The sequence below is a fragment of the Falco rusticolus genome, chromosome 1 (genome assembly GCF_015220075.1).
Source record: "Falco rusticolus isolate bFalRus1 chromosome 1, bFalRus1.pri, whole genome shotgun sequence".
Taxonomy (NCBI): domain Eukaryota; kingdom Metazoa; phylum Chordata; class Aves; order Falconiformes; family Falconidae; genus Falco; species Falco rusticolus.
The window spans coordinates 14772297-14794033 of record NC_051187.1 but is presented as its reverse complement, the minus strand read 5'-3'; the positions used below and the strand labels follow the sequence as shown (position 1 = coordinate 14794033).

The window sequence follows — 21737 nt, the reverse complement described above, 5'->3', positions numbered from 1 at the left end:
CACCGGGTCGCCCAGCTTCCCACAGCCTGCATGGGTTCTCCCCACAGTGACAGTGAAGAGAAAAAGATGGAAAAGAAATCACAGCTGCAGACAGAAAAGTGTTCGGATAAAACCACAAAAATTGGCAGGGCAAGTCCAAGGCACAGGCAGGATCAGAGTCACTATTAATTTTTGATAAATAACAACAGAGACAGGGAGCCTTTTAAAAATCTTGCTTGTGCTTCCATGTCCTCCAAAGCATGTTTTATCAGTACTTCTATTACATCAGAGTAATACCAACACAACAACAGGACATTAAGCCAATACCAACTTCCTGCTGCTGTATGACAGTTTCAAAATCCCCCTCATTTATTATTTTGTAGCTGACAATGTCTAGCGAGGCTGCCACCAACATCTACAGCTGCAAAGCTCTGTAGTACACGGGCTGAACTCTGCTATACATAGGCACATGCAATTGTTTTCTTGCAGCTATTTGTAATCTTAATTGGCTGGTAACTACTTACTGTAATTTTAAAGAGTATCAACACACACCTTTGCTACTCCTAACAAGAATGGGAATCCAAACTACCCTTGTACCTTGTGCCACGAGGCCCCTGACCTCTTTCCTATCAGGCTCTCTGGGAAGAGCAAAACCACAAAATAAACTAAACAGTTACCATGTCAGTGGGGTTTGTTGTGTTTGGGAGTTTTGCCTTGTTTTAAAGGTAGGTGACTTTTGCAACATTACACATAAATTAAAGCCCATGCAATCAAGCTGCAGTTATCATGGCTTGCGTCACATCATGTGCACTCTCTTCTGACAGCAGATGACAACCAGCACAAGCACCAGGACCCAAACAGGCTGCAACACAACTGTCATTTCAAAACGCTGTGCTGTGCTCCACTTACAGGTTGTTTTGGTTTTTACAACCTTGAGTGCTTCTTTAAACTACTACTTAAATGACAGCAGTATGATAGATGTAGATTCTCTAACAATTAAGAAGTAACATGTACAAGACTTATAACTCTGTTCACCATTTCTAAACTCTCGTGTATGAGTCACAAGCAAGACACAGTTAAAAAAAAAAAAATCACCATCCCTTTTGGCAAAGGTTAAGAGCGAGCTTCCACTCACCCAAGGAGGTTCAAATGCTGGGCATTTTTAAGAACTCTACTGCATGACATGTTTTGTGGTCACTCCTGAAAATAAAAATCCACAGACTGCTCCCTGGATGGAGCCTCCCTCCAGGCAGATAATGCTGCAGCTGGGGAGTGATGGCAGAGGATTTGATTTCAGATGTCTGCAGCTGCCTGGGAGCCCACATCAGTTTTGGTGGTTGTGCCAGCTCGAGCACAAAACTCTGATTCAGGATGGGAATCCCGTGTTTCTTCTACTCAATGACCACGCGAGTCACCCAAAGGGAAAATGATGCCAGCACTACTGCATGCTAAGCACAGTCCCAGGCCACATGCTGGAAGCTATGAAAACACGCCTGACAGTGGGAACGCTGGCTGGCTGGCTCAGCCTGGCACGCTGAGTGCCAAGGGACTGGAAGGTCTCCGAGCACTGCCCGGCTTCCCAGGCTGAGCACCTCATCTCCTGTATTGATATAGCCTGATGTCATGCCTCTGAAGCTAAAACTGATTCTTAATGACTCCATTAAGGGCAGGAACTAGACCCTGCACTTGCTGTACATGAACAACACTCACTGACTCCAGTGGGAGATCAGCCCTACATCCTAATTCTTACCTGTTTCACATCTTTAAGCAGGTTCCAATTTGCTTTACTTTACTAAACAATAATTTTTTACAGGTCTTATTTCTCATCACTTTCTGAAATCTAGAAATGACACCACATTGCATGACTACAGCCTATTGTTGCTGGAAGCCTTTATTATTGGCAATGAAATTCAGGCTAATTAGACAAGATAGAATCAATTGACTGGGTCAGGTAAACAACATGAAGAAGCACTGCTTGGCATGTGAGTGCTGTTCACATGAAGGAGGCACTGAAAGCACTGAGCCAGTTCTTGCCAGGCAAGTTTTATAGATAAGTATATTCAGCTAGTAGCTGGCACAGAATAAAAAATTAACTGTTACAGCTATACTTTCCAAGGTGGGGAAATTAATTGGATTCAGCATCACAGTTTGCCTTATGCATTTTGATCGATAATCCAGCCACTACAGTGCTTGAATGTAAATGGGTTCTGGTGTTTATACAAGACTAAATGCTAACATCAGATGCGTGGCATTTCTGTCCGTGGTATGGCATATGACATTTGTAGTGTCCTCCATCTATATTAACACCTAAACCCTAACTTAAGCATCACCATGGGACTTTAGAAGTCCACTGGTCTCGTTCTGGTCCTCTACCCTAGACAGGGATGAATTATTGTGCTCAGGCACTGCTGAAGCAACCAATAAATAAAACCAAACGAAAAGAAGAGATGCTGTGGTTATTAACAGGAAAATATAACAAATGTGAAAACAGTATCTGGTCTGTTCACATGTTCACAAGATCAGCTTAAAAAGGACAGCACAAGGGATTTTTTACATGCACTATTTAGGCATCTTTCGACAGTACTTTGTGTATATCTGCCCTTAAGGCAGCCAATTCTGTTGTTTAGTGTTGGCATAGGTGGGCAACTGCATCATTTTTAGGTGCACAGCATGTTGCTTCAAGCAGTTTGAAAAGCCAGAGAGAACAGGCAAGGAATTTAGGCAATTTAAACATCTCATATGAACAATTAGCATAACTTATGAGCACAGGTAAGTCACATTACAATGGATTTCTACTCTGGGCAGAAGGTCAGGAATCAGCCCTGTAATTCACTGTTTGTCTTACGCAGCATTCTGTGCTCTGCTAACCTGAGGGTTAGTTGATGACTTGTGAACATACCACCTGGACAGGAGACGCTACAGAAGGGCACATTCTGTGAACAGTGGTGACAGCAGACACAAGGAATGTCAAAATAACCAACTAGTGCTAATGGTGAAAAACTGAACCAGTCTCCTGCATCAAGGTAAAATGACTGCTGTTGACAGGTCCTCTGCTGCAGGATTATGGTTTTTTGTTTACAAAGGAGAGTCCCTTCTCCCACCTAGGATAATCGCTTCTCTTTCTATGCCTATTGGTTAGAGTTTGTTGAACTACTATTTCTCCTTCCACCTGACAATGATCTGAGACCTATGAACTTCTGTCCTTGCTTTAACTTCAGTCTAAAGCAGTTTTATATGACAAAGGAAAGTAACATTGATCTGGGCAGTGGTGACCTAGCCAGCAAGTCAGCTGAGGCCACAGCACAGCCATGTGAAGTCAGTTCAGCTGAGGATGCTCACATTTGTAATCAGATGAGGAAACCAGGCACAATTCCCTTTAAAATGAACAACGCAGTAATTTACTTGGGAATGTAAAGAGATGTCAATTACCTTGAGTCCAGTACGCTATGATGATTTTATTTTTTTTTAGCATGAACATTTTTTTTTTTTTACTCCTAAGAAAGGCATCAGATCACGGAAACCGTAAGGTGCTGCTTCCACTCACCGCAAGGAGCCGGGAGGGAGCTGCAGCCTAGCACTGCTCCAGCCTCAGCCAGGTTTGGAAGGGGAAGATTTCCATCATGAAGATGGAGACTATTTTAATATGGTCAAATATTTCTCTGGTTACTTGGTCTCCAGCTCAAGTGACAGCAAGAAGCCTGCAGCCTGTCCACACAAGCTGTCTTGTAGCTTTTGAATGGCTTTGCCACTCACTTACACACTTCTCTAAGTGCATACAACCAGAAAAATCAAAAGACTGGTTTTCATCACATATTTATCTGGGTGATTCCTGGGAATCTACAGGCATGGCCCAAGAGGCAAGCTTTCTGCTACTGCCAGCCAGTGGCCTTGCTACAGTGCCCATCAAGTCAGTGGGACATGGGGTACAATGCCAACACCAGCTCCTGGGGGAGACAGAAATTCAACCCTTCCTGCTCCTTCCCAAGGCAATAAATGACAAATTGGTCACATTTTAATTCTAAGTTCATCACGGCTATTTTCTCTCTCTAATCCTAAAAGCAGCAAGTAGGACTGGTAGATGACGTCTATAAATTTGTAAAGTCCATTCCTTAAATGGAGCAAATACTCCTCTCTGTAGGACTAAGGCTCAACATCTACCATCACAGCATCCCCCCCCCCCAATACTTTTGAAACATCTGAGCAGCCTGTGCAGAAGTTTGGATCGCAGCGACGCCCTGCTTTGCAGTCTTCAAAGGATTTTACTCTATGTCTTTTGCACACCCAGGGAAGCTCAGCTTTGTCTAATATTTTGTAAGCACATTATTATTTAGTCAGCATTTGACTCTAGCTGTAGTGGGGAAAACGGCAAACAAGCAGGACTTGCAGTGTGATCTGAAATCTGCTAGGCTGTGGCTATGCTGCTCGTGAGCTGTCTCATTCTGGCTGTCCCAATATCACCTGGTGAGCAAATCGCCTGGAGGTCATCTTACACTAAATATGCAACAGAAAATAACCCCTGAAACTGGAAGGTGTTCAGGTGCCATAGTGACAGGCACAGTTTGAGAACACAGAAGAGAAAACAGTCTTGCTTAAGGGCTTCAATTAGCTTCCAACTAAGATGATTACAACATTTCCTAGCAGGCAAGGAATCCTTCAAAGAGAATCAAATCAAAACACCCAGCTGCACAGATGTCCTGGCTATGAACTGTGTCTGACGTCTTCTGTGCAGGGCCCTGCTCCCCAGCCACACCAGCAGCGCCTGCTCCAGCACAAGTGAAGCGTGGTGCAATTCCTCCTCACAGAGTGGCTCTCTGGTGAGGTGACAGGTTTGACCTGCCTGGTCCTTGCTGGGGGACACTGTGTCAGTGGCCTGCCTCAGCCAAGGGGATGGGGCTCTGCTCTCTCAAAGCAAAAACATTTTCTTCCCACTGCTTTTTTTTTTTTCCACATCACTTCATGCATCTTAGAAACTTTCCAGAGGCCGCCAGCATTTTCACTCATGTTTTGCTGGGAGGAGAGCGAAGAATGCCAGGCGAAGCAGCCCACATAACAAATGTGCTTCGTCACAGGCTCTGCCGCTCAGGACCAGAGCCCACCCCGCTGCTGTGACCCGCCGGGACAACTCCCCAGAGCCACAGCACAACAGCCTACACCACCTAAAACTGAATCACTATTTAAAAGGATTATTAACTTCCAGCTGCATTCAGCCTAATTTCCTTTGTGCAACAGTGTGTTTAATCGCAGAGATTCTAATTTACTATTGCAAAGCACAAGCCCAGCTCTAAGGATAAATTAAAGTAACAGCTCCATGGGAAGTTTGGAATTTAACTTTCTGACTTATCTGATTTGATGCAGATACAAATATTTAAATCCAGCCAAGGAAACAAACAGTCTGTTTCCAAGAAGTTCCAGCTGGAATAAGGGAAAAAGGATTTTGTAGGAAGAGAGGTTGCAACAATTAGTGCACCATCATACTCCTTGCGGGCACAGATCATCAGCCAAGCAGAGCTTCAGGGCTGGCATGCCACACTCCTCCTCTGCAAGACTCATTTGGGTTTGGTTTTTTGGTGGGGTTTTCCCCCTTTATTGAAAAACTACGTTGCTATACTGAGAGTAAGAGGTTTTGTTTTTAAATCTCCTTTGTACAATTCCCCTGTTCTCTTTTCAAGAAAGAGAGGTAAGCACCAAGCCTGTCAAGTGAAACACGCCGAGTCTGGTGCATGATTTGCTGCCAAGAAAGCAATGGTTTGTTAAATTCTTTTCTTGTAATCATGACCAACTCTGTGCTCCCGCCTGCAGATTAGGCTGGGATTCATCTCACCCCTCCTCAGCTGGTAAGAGGTGTCCCAGCCCAGTCCGCAGTCCCACCTATGCTCTCTGTAACCCCTGGGGAGAGACAAGCATCATCTGCAAGCAGTTCATCTCATCCCCATACTCACGTGAGTTATTTTTCTTGAGAACGATATAAGCTAAAATCAAAATGATTTTTTAAAAAAAATATTTAAGATTAATTTTTAATTTTGAATTCTGAAAATTCAAATCAGATTTCTCATAATCTGGTTTTTTTCAGGCAAACAAACAGAGCACTCAAATTTTTAGCTCAACTGCATCCCGTGATTCAGGCGCAGACCCACGGCGAAGCTGCTGCCAAGGAAAACACTCTGCTTCAGGATACTCCCTGCCGCTTGCGAGCTCGAGCAAGCAGCTGCCAGAGACGCTCTCACCGCCCACAAGAAGGAGGAGAAGGCCAGGCACTGCAAGCAGCAGACTGCACCAGCCAGGAGGTTACACAAGCAGCATGGCCATGCTGTGTCCATCACCCGCGGGGCAGCAAGCCAGCCCAGCTGCCGGTGCCAGGTCAGGCATGGCCACGCAGCCCACCAGCTCACTTGCCAGCCACCCCGGGTGGGCAGTCACACCACAGGAGGGCTGACGCTCGCCATGTGCTTGCTGCACACGTGGATGTGGACACTGCACTGCAGTGGCAGTGGCCAAAGGAGAGGGGAAGGTGGCCAGGGCAGGCCTCAGGTCACCATGACCTTCACCACCATGGCAGGTGAGCACCCGGCCGCAGGCTGGCTGACCCACCAGCCTCCTCCCCCTCTGCTGGCAGCAGCCCAGGGCCGATGGACAGACAGATGGATGCAGCAGCATGGTTGTGGCCACCCTTGGCCTGTCACACGGGGCAGCTCTCCTTTGTGGCATGTCCAGGTCCAGGCAGACCCCTGCCCAGGGAGCAGGTGCTGTGCCCGCAGCCCACAGCCTCAGGGCTTTAGCAGGGTTTCGCTCCTGCAGACACCTCCTGCACCCCACCTGCACCTTACCCCCCAGCCTCCTCTCCCACCCAGCGGGGCCCGCTCAGTGCTGGGGTCCTGCAGCACCCCAACTCCACATGTCCACCACAAAACCAGCCCTGTTACCCTGTAAGTGGAAAGCTACAGAGACAACATTTGGACAAGTGGGTTCAATTTCTCTGCACTGGAACTGGTGGGAGAAGTGGAGGGCTGCTCCCTGGTGCTCCCCAAAGCCATCCTGCAGGTAATGTGGGCAGCCGGGGGTTTGGGATGCTGACACTGGCATTACACACCCGAAGACAAGTCACCACAGCAGTTTCTCCTGCAAGCCATGATGTCTGTGGTGCACACAGGCAGTGCAGCAGGTAAACCAGAGCTGTGCAGCTACAGCCACCTATGGTGTGACAGTCCCCGATACCGGGATGTAAATATTACACTGTTAACCATCAGAACTTCTGCATTTTCTCTTCACTGAATGATTACATACAGTGCAATTTCACCACCCTGAGACCCCCTTCAGCCCCAGATGATGGGCACACAGAACAGCACAGGCACACCAGAGTAGCTGGGCAACAGACTTGATCCAAGCTATTCCGATTCCCAGAATGGATCCATGATGGGAAAAACAATTCAAAGGTGGAACTGAAACAGACCCTGAGTGGTAGAAACTTAAAAGGAAACAAAATGCCATTCTGAATCTGAGTAATTTCTGGACTATCATACAAGTAGTTTACACTTTCTAAGAGGTCTTGATGAGTTTAATTCCTAGCAACTTGCGGAGATGTTGGTACGTACGCTTGTAGGTAGCATAAAACTGCACTGCATCTAAGCCTCAAAACACTTCACAACAGACCCAGAGAAGAAAGAGGAAGAATCATTCATCCCTGACATCCTCAAAGAGAATTTTAAGCTGTCTTCCAAAAGCACAGAATAAAAGCGCTGCCAGAGTGCAGAGTCTGCTCACAGATACGTCTGCACCTGTATCAATATTCACGGAGTGTCAGCTACCATGCCAGAAACAGCTCTCTTCATTACATCCTGACTCTGGACTCAACCCCCAAATGCGACAGTGGGTGACTGGGTCACTCCGTCTCCCTTACTGCTAATGGAAGCTCATCTCTACCAACACCAGCCTACCTGAAATCAAATTAAAGGCTCAGATCTTTTCTAATGCCCATTAGGCTACAATACAAGCACATCTCCAAAAATGACTACTTTAAGCAAAATAGATTTTCTCCTTTTCTTTGCCATCTTCCATTACCTGGGTACCATTAGAACTTGCCCTAACCAAAGGCTCTTCAAGGGAAGTCACCAGTGAAGACTAATGAGAAGGGCTGAGCTGCTCTAAATCTGAAAGGTGATGAGTCATTTTTAAGTCTCCAAAGTAAAGTTGATGCAAGTGGTCAATATGCAGCACTTCTGAACACAGGAATGAAATGGTATTTGAGAAAGACTGAGGAAACTGGGAAGAAAACGAGGAAAAGAGATGACACTTTACTGTGGAAAAGCCCATTGTGAATATCCTCAGTACCCTTTATTGCAGCAAAATGTATGAGGTCTATCAGCGCTCTCCATTTGCACTACAAATTTAGCAACTCTTCCATTTTCCAGATGAATTTTAATTGCATTACATGCTATTCATTTCACAGTCACAGAGGACAACTCTAAGAATTTCTTTTGTGCTACCATTAACCACTTCCACAAATACTAAACAAGCAAACTAACAATTACTTCACTCAGTCTGTGAACACCACAACTCAATTTTACCTTTATTTTCTCACAGACTCATTCTTGGTACCCCATCCACCTAGAGCTTCATGCTGCAACCCCAAATTCCAGTCTTTCCCAGACTCCAAGCAAATGACCTGTACTTAACATTTCCACCTCATCAAAAATTTGAGACATTCAAAACCGTTGTGGAAGTCTGCCTGTTTTGGTTAAGCAAACAGAAAACCTCCCCAAAACATACAGATTATAAAATTCACCTTAGTCCAAAAAGGAGCAGCTTAAATTTATACAGCCTGGATATCCCCCTTTAAAGATCATCTGAATTATCTGTTTGCTGCATCACCATCACTGCTATGGATTACCGGTGGTTTACAAGGCACTTCTAGTATAATATATAATATATATGCATGAAGCAAGTGTTCCTAGATGATCCAAATGTTCTGGAAATCTGGAGTTTATAAATGACTATGCTCACACGGGAGGAGAGGGAGGAATGGGAGATTTTCTCTCCCCTTCTTCCTTTCCACTACAGGAAGAAGATAAGAAACTTGCTTTAAGCAAAGTCAGCACCTTTGTCTGGTTTCAGTAGATAAACTGCTATACAATGACAGCCAACAGTAACCCGAACGCTATACATACCTGGATGTATCGCAAGGCACTCCTTAGGACGCTGAGGTTTGAGGTCTTCTTGTCATCTACATTGGGGATGTTGCGTTTTAATGTCTCAAAGCATTCTTTCAAATGTGCACGTCTAAAGAGAACACAGGTGTTTTGTCAGCTTGTGGGAGTACACGCTAGAAATCAGTTTAGCAGAGGGCTAGAGCTTAATTTGGGCCTTAATCCAGCAAAGCACTTGCACATGTGCATAGCAGTCACTGAGACTACCTGCATGATTACAACTGAACCAGCTCAATCCAGCAGAAAGACAGTGGGGTTGTAGGCCTGGATTCTAGTCCTAACTTTGTTAGGAAACCATCATGCAGTCTTAAATGAAATATCTCCCTGTGCTGTGGCTTCCACTTTCACCATACTTCCAATTTGGTTAGTTAGATTTCTGAGAGTTTTGGATCAGGAACTGGTCTTTACTTTGTATTCACACTGTACACTGACCCCTGATCTTCGCTATTTTATTGCTTTACATCAAGTTACACCGTTATGCACGTGGGGATTTACTTTGCGGGATCAGAGCTTTGCAGGGTTATTGTAATGCAGTTATGCAGTTAAGTAAAACATACTGGGAAGCAAGAGATGCAGAACTGAGCTGTAAGAAAGCAAAGCGATACTGCAAGATTCATTAGAAGTCACTAAGAATTTTGTTCAGGTTATTTGTTAAAAAACAAACAAAAAATACCAAAGCCAAACAAATATTGACAGACTATAGGCCAAAGAAAAAAGAAGGGGAATTACAATTAAAAAAAAAATTAAACCCCTGGCTTTCTACGCACCTGTTCTTCTCCAATTTATTATGTACTTCCCTGGTCCCAACCCTGTAACCCAAACAGAACAAAGATAAACTCAGTGTCAGGTTTAAAACTACTGCCATTCAATCTATACTTTCAGCAGTGTGTGTGTGTCTACGATATACAGGTAAATATTAAAAAACAACAGAGGTGTTCAGATATCACTGTCTTAATATTAGCTGCATATATATTTCTACCTATACTGTATCAAGATAAAATCCGTACTTCACAAGCATATCAGGTGGGATAAGCATTATGCATATACTGCACACAAGATCCAAACAACTATAGTGTGTGTATATATACACAGACACGGCTACTAACAACAGGGAAAGACACAAAGTATGAATTGTATGTATTTATACAGTACTAGATAGCCCAGATTCTGACCCATTTCTGATCTGCGCCTACACTCCAGTGGGGTAAGATTTATGTAGTTCCAAATTAAAGTGTACGGGACTTGGCAGACATACTTCAAACCGCTTTAGTTTTTTACTATGCCTGAAATAACACAGCTGAGCATAAATATGGAATGAAGGAATCCAGGAATCCTCCAGTCACTGCTAAAGGAAGAATCAGGATGAGCTTCTGGGTTTTGGGGTTCTGATCTGTCCCCACCCTCTGAATCAGAGGAATACTTTTAGGAAAAGCCAAACAAATTCATGTTGTCTTAGTTTTTCAGCTACAGTGGTGATGAAGTACATTAGCAGACACATGGAGATTTCAAATATCTTCCATACACTATGCAAAGTAATTGGTTGCCTTTCGCTGAAAATACCCCGATACTGAGGTGAGCATTTCAGGAGGTACGTTAATATTTAATAAACATTCAAGTATTTAAAACCAAATATTTGACAGCCTTTTCTCATGAAACATTTACAAGCAGAAAAAGACATCTTTTCCGTGCTTATGTGTAAAGGAGTAATTCTGGGGAGATAAGAAGCGTGCACCTTGGGGTAAACCATCAAAATGCATTTCAGAAAACCTCTGCAACTCACTCAGCATCAGACAGGTATTCTTCTGCTGCGCCTGTGCCAAGAGATCTAGAATTCCTGCATGGTAAAATGCTCTGACTACAGCACAGACACAGCAGTGATGCTGGACAACAGCCCTGCCAACTTTCCAGGAGCAAAGCTTGGATTGATGGGACCAGAGCAGTTTGCCGGTGCAGCTGCAGCCATCCCACTGCCTGTGGATGGGGCAGCTGCTACTCAGACAGCAAAACTCCCTACAGCTTTCACCAGCACCCCTGTGCCGCCAGAAACCCCCTCTACACCCACCTGAACCCACACGACATCATCAATGACAGGTCCACTTGATTAAAGCACAAATACACTCATCGTTTCTGCAGCATTCTGTAGACAAGCTCTAAAGATCACAATCTATCTTAGAGGAATTACACTGGCATTTTACAAAGACCATTATCTTTACAAATTCTTATCTATATTACTTTCACCCTTTCCTTCTATGCATTTTGGGATCTCTACATCCCAAAGGACACTATGAACCCTTTTTTTGTCCACTACATCTTACATCTCTTCCTGCTCCCACAAGATGATAGTGAAACTACCACTCCTTGCACGGAGTTCGTCCACAGCGAAAGTCAGCAGCAATTCACAGCCCTGCGCTCGTGCTCTCTCACAACTGGGTTACAGTGGTTCTGCACTGCAGCTCAAAGCAAATGCCATGAGGACAAGAGGACCTGGGGAAAAGAGTGTGAACTGCTACACCCTAACCTTCTGAAACATCCAAAATGCTGAGCTCCATCCAGGAGGGAGCAAAAAAGGCAAGGCCAGATTCTGACCTGGCCAAAAGGCTTATCCCAGGCAGGTCACCAGCCTAGAGAAGGACTGCATTCTGTCTCTTCTGCTGGCACTTGTTCAGGCTGGGAGGACTGGAGCCGCCAGCAGGGCAGCCGGCTCTGCTGGGTATATCTCAGCATGGCAGCCTGAGCCATGATGGAGTGGGACAAGGCCACCACTGCTATGCTGCACAGGAAGAGGGGGACTCCAGCTGGCATTTTGTCTAGCGGCATCTCCTCTGAATTCCTGACCAGACCCCCACACCTGCCTGGGCATGTTTGCTTTGCTGCACTGAACAGGCAAGACGTGCAGACCGATTTTCTGCCCAAGTTCTGTGGGATTAGCATACCATTTTAAAAGCCATCGCTAAGAGTTATCTACCAGCTGCAGACAGTCAGGAGAATGGTCAGAGGTCTAGACAACATGGCCCAAGAGGAAAGACTAAATAGATCCAAGTCGTTATCCTGCAGGAAGGAAGACTGAGGGGCCAAGGGAAATAGGTAAAAGCTTGGTGCAAAAGGAACGATTTGTTCTCCCAGTCCACAAGAAATATTATCAAACTACGTATTAGGATACTGTGGTCTGGAAACAACCGCCTAAGGAGAAGACGGTCTCCAACAGCCAAAGTCCTTAAGAACAAGTTAGACAAACACTAACCTGGAGCAACATCAGAGTCACAAGTCCTGTCCGAGGGTGAGGACAAATTAAACAGCCTTCAGTCCCTTCCAGCTGCAGGAGTTCTGAACAAGCAGGAGGCCCTTAGTACTTACAGCACTAAGAAATCGAAACAGCAGCTATGGTGATCTCTGTCCTGGGAAATGAAACCTCCCAGATCACAGCCCAGTTTTCAAGACAGTTCCTGCAAGCAGTATTGCTGCATGATTTCCCTGACCAGTATAAGCAGAGAGCTTTTGCCAAACATAATACCAGATGGCACCTGAAATCAGACAGGCAGTGCTGGGACTTGCTTCCTAATACAGTCCTGGCTTGGAAAAAGAAATCCTTGTACAGAATTCTAGTGTGTAGTCAGGGAGAAAAAATAAAAACCATCAAGCTAAGAAACCCTGCTATCAAAAAGCCAGACATCCAAACATCCACGGATCTTGGCATTTCTGATCTGACAACTCTTTGCATAAGCCATAGCTGCTCCGGGTCGATGCAGCTTTCGGTATCGTTTTTGTCTGGTCCCTCAGAAGCCTCCAGACACAAGATGCACTCACCCTCCAGGTCTCTTCTTCTGCTCATTTGGTTTTGTGTCTTCCACTGGAGCCAGCTTCAGAGCACCGAGCTGTGGGGGTGCTCCCGGGTGCTGCAGGGGCTGGTGAGGCTGGGGCTGGATGGGCTGCTGAACCACATGGTGCTGGGAGATGGCCAGGACCGGTGCCGCGTAATGCTGGAGCTGCTTCGGGCTGCCTGACGGGGGTGTAGCAGCTTTCCCGTCCGACAGAAGTGGGCCTGGCGGCCTCTGGATGACTGGTGCAACCGAAGATGCTTCCTTAGTGACACCGGGAGTGCTTACGAGGGGCTGGTGGCGTTGCACAAGCGGTGGGGACAGGGTGGTCTGTGCTGCTTGCTGGGGGGGGCTGGTGACAACAGGGATGGGAATGACAGAAATGGGGGCTGCCAGGGGCGGGGGCGGTGGAGGGGCCGGGGCTGGCGGGGAGATGGGCACCAGCAGTTCACTCCGGGGCTCCTCCAGGGAAGCAGCACTGTTCGCCCGTGGCACGCTGGCCTTGCCAGCCTTCTTCTCCTGCTCCCTCTCCAGGCGGAGCTTCTCGTGCTTTTCATTCTCCTCTGAAAGAGAAACACCAACAGTGATTAATGGTGCTTCCCTGACCTTACCCATCCACAGGCCTCTATACCAGGCTGGTGCTTGCCTGCCTTTCTGAGAGGGAAGTGGAGGCCCTGGGGGTAACGCAGCCCGGCCCATGGCAGGACCTGCACCCCTGGAGATCCACCCGGTGTCCCAGCCGTGCTGCACCTTCCACTCATTGCTCTTCCACTCCAGCACTGACTAAACATAAACCACGTGCTGCCCCCACATTCAGCCCTTGAGACCAAGTTGACAACATGACTCCTGGCTCCTCCACTGTCTGCAGCAACCCCAACGTCTCCAGGGACGCAGAGGAAAAGCTAGACACCACCCAGCCAATCTCCTTCTATCCTGTCCCAGCACCGCATGGAGAGAAATGGCCTCATCCAGTCACTTCCCACTCCCAAGGGCCCAACGCACAAACTGCAAGGCCTTTCTGCCAAGGGCAAACAGTACTGAGCTGAACAAGATTAAGGGACCTTCAAGAGCCGTGGCAGGACATGGCTGGGAGCCTGTGCCTGCTCTCCTTGGAAGGATCCAGTGTAGGGACGTGATCCGTCCTCACTTGCCCTTGCGCAAGCCTGCAGGGATGGACTCAGCACCCCACACAATGCTTACTTCTACAACACCTTCCCAAACCCTCTCTGCTCGTGCCCATATGTAAACACATCACTGTGCTCTACTGTATAGCAGAAGAAATCAGTCCACAACAAAACATTTTCAATTCTTTTTCTACTTGTAAACAGGCAAAGAGCTATTGAGCACGTTATCAAGGAGCCCGCCCCGGCCCCATGACAGCCCCAGGGCAACGCTGCCATTCACTTCCAGCAAGGTAAAGACAAGCCCAGAGACAAGCCCTGACTGACAGCATCCTGGGAAAAATTCTGTGTTTCAGGATCACCTCCCAAACTACAGCCAGAGCAGGGAAGACAGGGAAACTTTGTGAGCCAGGCATCCCCCGCTCCCAGTACTGACCCAGGATACCCAAGATAAACAGCAGCCGCAGGACTGCAGCTGGTTGTAACCAACCACCAGCACAGGGCAGCACAGGCTCCTTAGGTTAAAATACCTTGTATTTTATACTATTAAGTGTAAATCTTAGCTCAATGGACATTACACTGATACAAATCCACCAGGGCACTTCTTCACTGTTGTGGATTTTAGTCAAGCTCAAACTTGGCTTTGATGTGCAAACATTCCTATATGTTTTCAGAACACCAGACAAAGTAAATGAGATCTGTGTGGCCTGACTAGCAAAATAAACTTAATTAAATGTGATCCAGGTCTCCAGCTTTAATTGTGCGAACATGGCACAAACAAAATTTATTTATACAAGTCCTGTGGCGCCAGTGGCCCTGGCATCTAGACATCTCACAGCCTTAATCAAATATCTCCAAACCCACTGTCCATGAAGCTCAGCAGATCCCATTCCTGACAGCCTCCAAGGAGTTGCAACAAAAAAATAGCGTACCACGAGCATGCTTGGAGCTATGACTTCTTCATAGTAATATACAAATATTTGGAAAATAAACCCTTACTTCATCAAGCAAGGGATCAGAGAAATGATGCACACCGTCTAGTATCCTGTCTTATACAGTGGCCAATATCAGGTATTTCAGAGGAAGCTCCAAGAAACATCCTGGAAGAGCCTGTCCACAGGAGAAACTTGGGCTTGACCTAAGCACTGAAGTTCAAGTGTATATTTAGGAAATTTGATAGAAAAGCATGTATCCTTCAACCTGGAATTAGCAGGTTACTCTGGACCCCCAGTCATCTTCAGGAAGCAGCTATATTAAATACAAGTGGAACAAGGGGAAAAGCCCCTGCCTGACACCCCCCCACCCCGTCAGGCAATCTCACCAGCCATGGAGCTGCCCCCTCCTCAAACACCACCCCAGGGGCCGGGCCGCTGCCTGGGTCCTTTCTCGCCCAGCTTTTGATTTTGAGGGGTGTAGTGCAAAAGCAAGTGAAAGAATAAAGGAAACAAAACTCTTATTCCTGATTCTGAATGACCTTTGGTACATGTGACCACACAGCGTCACTGCCCCAGATTCACAAAGTGATTTCCTGAAGTTCCCTTCAGCCCAGGATTTCTACAGCATACATCATATTTCCTCCAGCCTTCATTAAAGCACTCTGGCCCAACTCTGCTTGCTGGTTGCCTGAAGTCTGTCCAGAGCCACACCAAGCCTGCAGCACAGCATCTGGGAGCCTCAGGCAGAGGAGGCCAGCAAGGAGTGCCGAAAAGAGGCAGTGTGAGCTTCAAGGAGGCCAACCTGGCACTGTACCAGCTGCTGGAGCGGGGAAGGAGGGGAACTTCAAACCTTACAAACACTAACAGCCCTAGCTCAACTCTCAGCTGCAGCAACAGCCTGAACACACACACACCTTAAGAGACCACAAAGGAGGTCAAGCACCCAGCTAACAGGGTAAATACTGTCCAGCACCTACAGGAAGAGTACGCAACACCTGGATCAAGCTCCAGCACCAGGGCTCCATCTCCAGTCTCTGACTGTGCAGCACTTGGGAAGACACCGTGTGAAATCCAGTGATCTGCAAGGATTTCACACCCAAAGAGCAGTTCTCCCACAGATGCCCGAGACTCAAATCAAAAATTTAAATTCAAGTCCTTGTAGCACCAAGTAGGAGGGTCAGTGGGCTCAAGATCTGACTGACTCCAAAATAGAGGTTGCTTAAGCAAAAGCTCAGACTCTGAATGCAGTATTTCCCTATATCTTCTCAAAATATTTCAGGGTAGTTATCAATATTTCCTTAAAGGAAGAAGTAAAGCAGGGCAGGGTGGCAAAAACCCCAGCAGGAATCCCCTGATGTAAACAACATAAATCTGAGCTACTGATGACTTTAGACTGGTTCAACTGAACAACATTAATAACTAATAAATAAAAGCCCTTTGTCTGCAATTCTTTTGCTCCACTTTGCTGCTTGGTTTGCAGCCAGAGCCAACGCGATGGCCCTGGCTCAGGACACATGAGGAAATTCAACCCCGGTGACCTGCTGACTAATCGTGTTTTCCATGTGCGCGCTTGGCCACGCAGCCAGCGCCAGGGTAGCACAGGTAGCAGCCGCTGGGAGAGGGAGAGCGACCAGGGGCCAACCCAGCACCAGCCCCTGCCGGGCACAAGCCAGATGAAAGACCGCTAACTTCCACACAGACATAAAACTGCACTGTGCCGGTCAGGAGGGCAGAAGCAAAGAAGTAAATTAACGGAAGCTCCTGGCACTGCTCAAGGTCTGATGAGGACAGCAGAACCTGCCCATGCTGAATTCACTCCTGCACTGGCTCCTGGCAATAACATGACAGCAGAGGAGAGGATCTAGAAAGGAGACCTGCAGTGATGGCAATGCTTTCCAGCGCATGAGCAGGAGTCAGCAGTGAAATTCCTACAAGTCATTTTCATTCATCGGGGAAGCCAAGAGAACAGGAAAGTAAGGTTACAAGCATGCATTACTGATCAGCAATATTTATGTAAATGTCTCTGTGAAGCAGGTGCAGCCCTCAGGCTGCTGACATGCTGCCAACAAGGCCTTTGGTGTTGCAAATCTTGAGCTCCCTTGAGCTAAAGAGTTTATTTCAAGGATTTTTTTTTTTTTTTAGCCAAAATCTGACACCAGTGAGCCACCGTCCTCTTGTCTGACTCATCCACAGGCAAAAGGGAACCACACTACCGACCCCTCCTGCCAGTAAGAGGACTGAAGGGCCTGTAAGCCATCTCTTCCTAACATATACACAACCCTCCAGGACAGAAATGCTTCCATCGAGCCATGAAGATCTCTTGGCTCCTGCTCACTTTGTACTCACACCTTGCAAACAAATTGAAGACTCCCTTTTAAAAAAGCCCCCTTAGAGCTCTTTGGTTTTCCATACAAAGTAAGTTCACCCACCTTCCTCCACAGATACAGATGAAAACAGGGAATGGTAACTAGTGTGCCGGGTGCTCAGACACGCACAGCTCATTCTTTCACGTGTAGCACATTCGGTACATGAGCTTCTGCAAGCCCAGTATGTAGGAAGCACACGAGGCTTAGGGCATCTTCTTGTGCTAAGCAGGACAACTGGACCAGAAGGTGCACACCACGATTATGTATAATTTCCACTCATTCTTGACATTCTCATCAGAGGGACTGAGGACCAAACAAACCAAGGGAGTGAACTGGCCCTGCAAACCCTCAGGGGGTCTGAATCACAACCCAGGCACGAGGGGACAGGGAATCTCACCTTGCCCACACCACACTGCCTGTCAAAAGGCCCAGGTCATGACAGCAGGGGACCTCAGCTTCCCAGGCAAGCCACCAAGGTGGTACACCGTAAAGGAGGACGACAGCAACACCAGCAGCAACAGGACGAAACAGCAAATCTTGTCAGAGGAGGACACTGAAAGGTTTAGTGCTCCCGACAGGGTGGACTGGTGCTTAGGGCCCTGATGGGCCAGGAATACACAGGGCCAGGCACTCCTAACTTTGTTACCAAATAATCCCTGGGGTTTAAATTTATCTCCTCCCTTCTGCCTGCCCTGGAAATGCCACCAGTCTGTAAGAGCAAGCACTGCCAGCAAAGAGAGCCGCCGTGCAGGCAGAACTGCACATGCCTCCAGGGTGGGCAGCGTGGCCTGGCAGCAGCCAGGGTACCCCACTGAGCCTCCCACCTAAGTCATGCTGCAAGAGCACTGCCTGAACACGCCTTTAAGGCATTTCAGTGCCCTTTTTAATGCTCCTGTTTTTTACTGTGGACACTGTCAGTACTCAGCATGTACCACTGGCATGTGTCTTTGCATCATCAAGCATCTCACCTCTATGTACATTTAAAGGTCTCCCCCCAGTGCAGAGAGTGAATATTACTTAACTACATGAACAGTTAGGCACTGGCAGTTTTGTGGTGTAATCTTCTGAATAGTCTGAAATGTTTCTCTGAATCACTCAATGCTTCTGGGAGCTTATACTGCACATGATGAAGTGCTACAGACCCAGAGAAGAGCACCCTGGTTCTGCAGCAGTGTCACCCGCAGCAGTCACTCCTGGAAAGCACTGGGGACAGAAAAGAGTCTCCAGATACTTTCCATTTCTGAGGCTGACCCAGCTGCACTCAGCAAGGTGGACCACCATGCCGAGAGGGAGGGCAGGCTGGAGCCTGAAGGTTAATTTCTGTTTCTGCAGGTCCCAGACTCTGCAGGGGAGAACCAGGGAAGGGAAGATAAGAGCAGTCAGCAGTACCAGAGACCAGTAATGCTCAGCCTGAGCCAGGCAAACTCTGAGTCATAACTAATGCTGCTGACACAAGAGGCTACGCCAGCAAACAGCTGCTGGCACTTGCAAGTACCTAGTAACAAGCTGGGGGATTGAGACCCCTTTGAAATTGTGACCCCTTCCTCTGAGCCCCTCTGAATTTTGGTTGCCAACAGCATGACACAAGCCCAACTTTTCTCTCCCATCTCTGCTAAAACCATTTTGTTTGGTGTCCATCCCTTTGCACCACTGCTTCTCCATCAGTAACGTGGCAGCCCCAAGACACAGCTCTACTCCCCAAAACCCTCCAGGCTCTCAGCTGTGCCCGTGGCTGCAGCAGGCCCTCACCAGCAAGATCATGGTAAAGAGCTGGTTGCAAGGCACCTCTGATGACTCTTCGATAGGACTGCTCACTACTGCTGCTGCTGCGTCTAGGTGCTGTGTTCAGATGTCAACCTGCTCCCAAAATGTCCCATTTTTCTTCTTACTCACACAGACTGGGCTGCATTATCTTCTTAAAGAAAGACTAAAACATATTTTAAAAGTATGCTATTCACAAAGGACACTGAAATGCTGCACGATTAGAAATTAGAAGCTTGTGATACACTCCAGAGGAGTGAAAACTACACCAGCCCTCCTGAGATTTTGATTTCAGAGTTTTAAAGACCCTAACGTCTACCTGATACACAGCAGATCTACCTGATGTGCTGAGCTATCCTCACTATACCGGCACACCATGCACTCTTCCTACCTTACCTACACTTGATGTCACCATTCACTACGAACAACAAAAATACTCGCATCTCCATTTTCTCAGCCGGAGGATGATGACACATTTAGATCGTATCTGTAAAAGCAAAGGAAAAATCAGGCTTCACATAAACTATCCCTCCTTAGCACCAACCAATACAGACCACTAGTGGTTTCAGCATGATGGACTTATCTGTAACTCTTAGAAATCAGTGGCCTCAGTATCCAAACCTGAAATAAATCAAAGAAATGACAAGGTGATCCTCTTGCCTGATAAAATCCAGGGAGCAGACATGCTTTATTCCTACTTCATGGAGACAGATGGCTTGCAAGAAAGTGAGTACTTCCTTTCAACAAAACCATCACAGCTCCTGGAGCACAGAAAGGAAGGTTGGGAAGACCCTCAAGAAATCTTGTAGTTCACCTCCCAAGCCCCAGAAAAGAATCAACCAAAACTAAATAATACTTGGCAGACATTTCTCAAAGCAACAGCTTCTCAAATCTCTATGGATAATTTACATTGTGCTTAATTTGCTATTCCAGTGCTTAACTGAAACCCTGATTCAGCTCCACAGTCATTTTAGCTGCATTTTAGTTACAACTAACTCTTGGTGGACAGAAGAAAGAAAGAATGGGCCAGGATTTAGCAGTACTACAAAGGAAAAGAAAACAAATCAAGACTACTAACAAAATAAAACCAACGTGGACAGCCTTTTATACACACAGACCACCCCGGTGCCTTCAAGCTCCAAAGGTGCTGAGCATGGCGTACACTGTCGCTGCCGCAGCGCCAAAGCTTGGCAGGCTGGACTGATGCAAAACTCTTGTTGTGCCTTTCTGCAGAATTCAGGATGAAGTACAGAAGAGCACTGGTTCTGACACACGGAGCAGGCACCAACAGCACAGGATTGACTACTGACTCTGCTCTATCATCTTCACCAGGGCAGACAACCAGCTGACCTATATTCTGTAAGGGATGCTGTCTCAAACACTTTTTCATCTGACCCCACCTGCTCCAATGCACATGAGGAAACCGCTGTCTCCCCTTTGGGCCCTGGGACAGTGTGACACACTGAAGTCTGCAGAAACACAGCAAATGATGATGCACTCTAAATGTACTGGTCAGAAAAGAATGGGAAAAATGAGCTGAGTTAATAAAACATATTATAAACAAACTATGTACTCTTAAAACAAAACAAAAAGCCCAGGCATCTGACGTGCCCAAAGAAGATTCCAAGACGCTGCTTCATCCATCGCTCACAAGCAGGTCTCAGACCCTCAGCATCCAAGTGGCCTGCAAACTTGTTTAAGTCAGACAACACACTGCTCGTATTTTACACACACTAGCAACTGAAGTAAAGACAGGTTAAATTACTTCATGTCACACACTGAATCATGGCAAAACCAGATCTGTTGGTTAATTACCAGCCTGTTAGGTAAGTATATTTGCTCAACACCAGTTCACATAACATTCCTCGATCCTGGTGAGAACAACAGCCCACTGCTGCAGCTTCATCTCAGGGCTGTCTGTCCCAGGGATTGTTTTCACAGTCTGCTCACACTAGTCAGCTTTCTTCTCAAGGAAATGAAAGGCAATGTGCAGACTACCCTTCAGAATCCTATCTCCATACTCAGAAAATGAGGTAAGAATCCAGGGGTATCTGCCCATCAAAGCACAACACACATGCACATGAGTAGGAAGCTTTCCTCCATCACCCAAATGGGCTGCACCAGGGCAGTTATCCCTGCCATCTCTGAATTCACAGAGTCACTGCTCTCAGCTATAGAGCAAGGCGCTCCCCAAAGTTAACGTCTAACTCACCGACTCTGTGTGCTGGTGCCAGAGGTGAAGAGCAGGTTCTCGAGCAGGCCACATCCTCCCCCAACACACACTATGGCATCACTGCGAATCCGCCCACCCTCACATCAAAAACCATGAACCTACAGCATCATCTGCCAATGGTCCAGGCACACACTAAACTTGCGTTCCTCACCACGAATACTTGGTGTGGTCTCTGTTCATTCAGCTGCCTGCAAACAGACAAGAGCTTGACCTACATCACAGCTAAAACTGCAGCATGTTCCCACTAGCAAGATCCTGGCCAGGCTCCTGAACCAAGAAGTATTTTGTGCTGCAGTGAGGAAATCTGGTGTCTTTTGAGAGACTGGT

The 21737-nt window shown here is 46.9% G+C and overlaps 1 protein-coding gene across 1 annotated transcript in view; it reads right to left on the bottom strand.

Annotated features, from left to right (window-relative positions):
• MNT (MAX network transcriptional repressor) overlaps window positions 1-21737 on the bottom strand; it is a 42967-nt gene that overhangs the window by 14074 nt on the left and 7156 nt on the right. Inside the window, exons 2-4 of the mRNA XM_037411363.1 lie at window positions 12984-13557; window positions 9947-9988; window positions 9141-9252 (exon numbers count right to left, since the gene is read on the bottom strand). Of these exons, the coding sequence (XP_037267260.1) occupies window positions 9141-9252; window positions 9947-9988; window positions 12984-13557 (728 nt within the window). The remainder of the gene's footprint in view (window positions 1-9140; window positions 9253-9946; window positions 9989-12983; window positions 13558-21737) is intronic.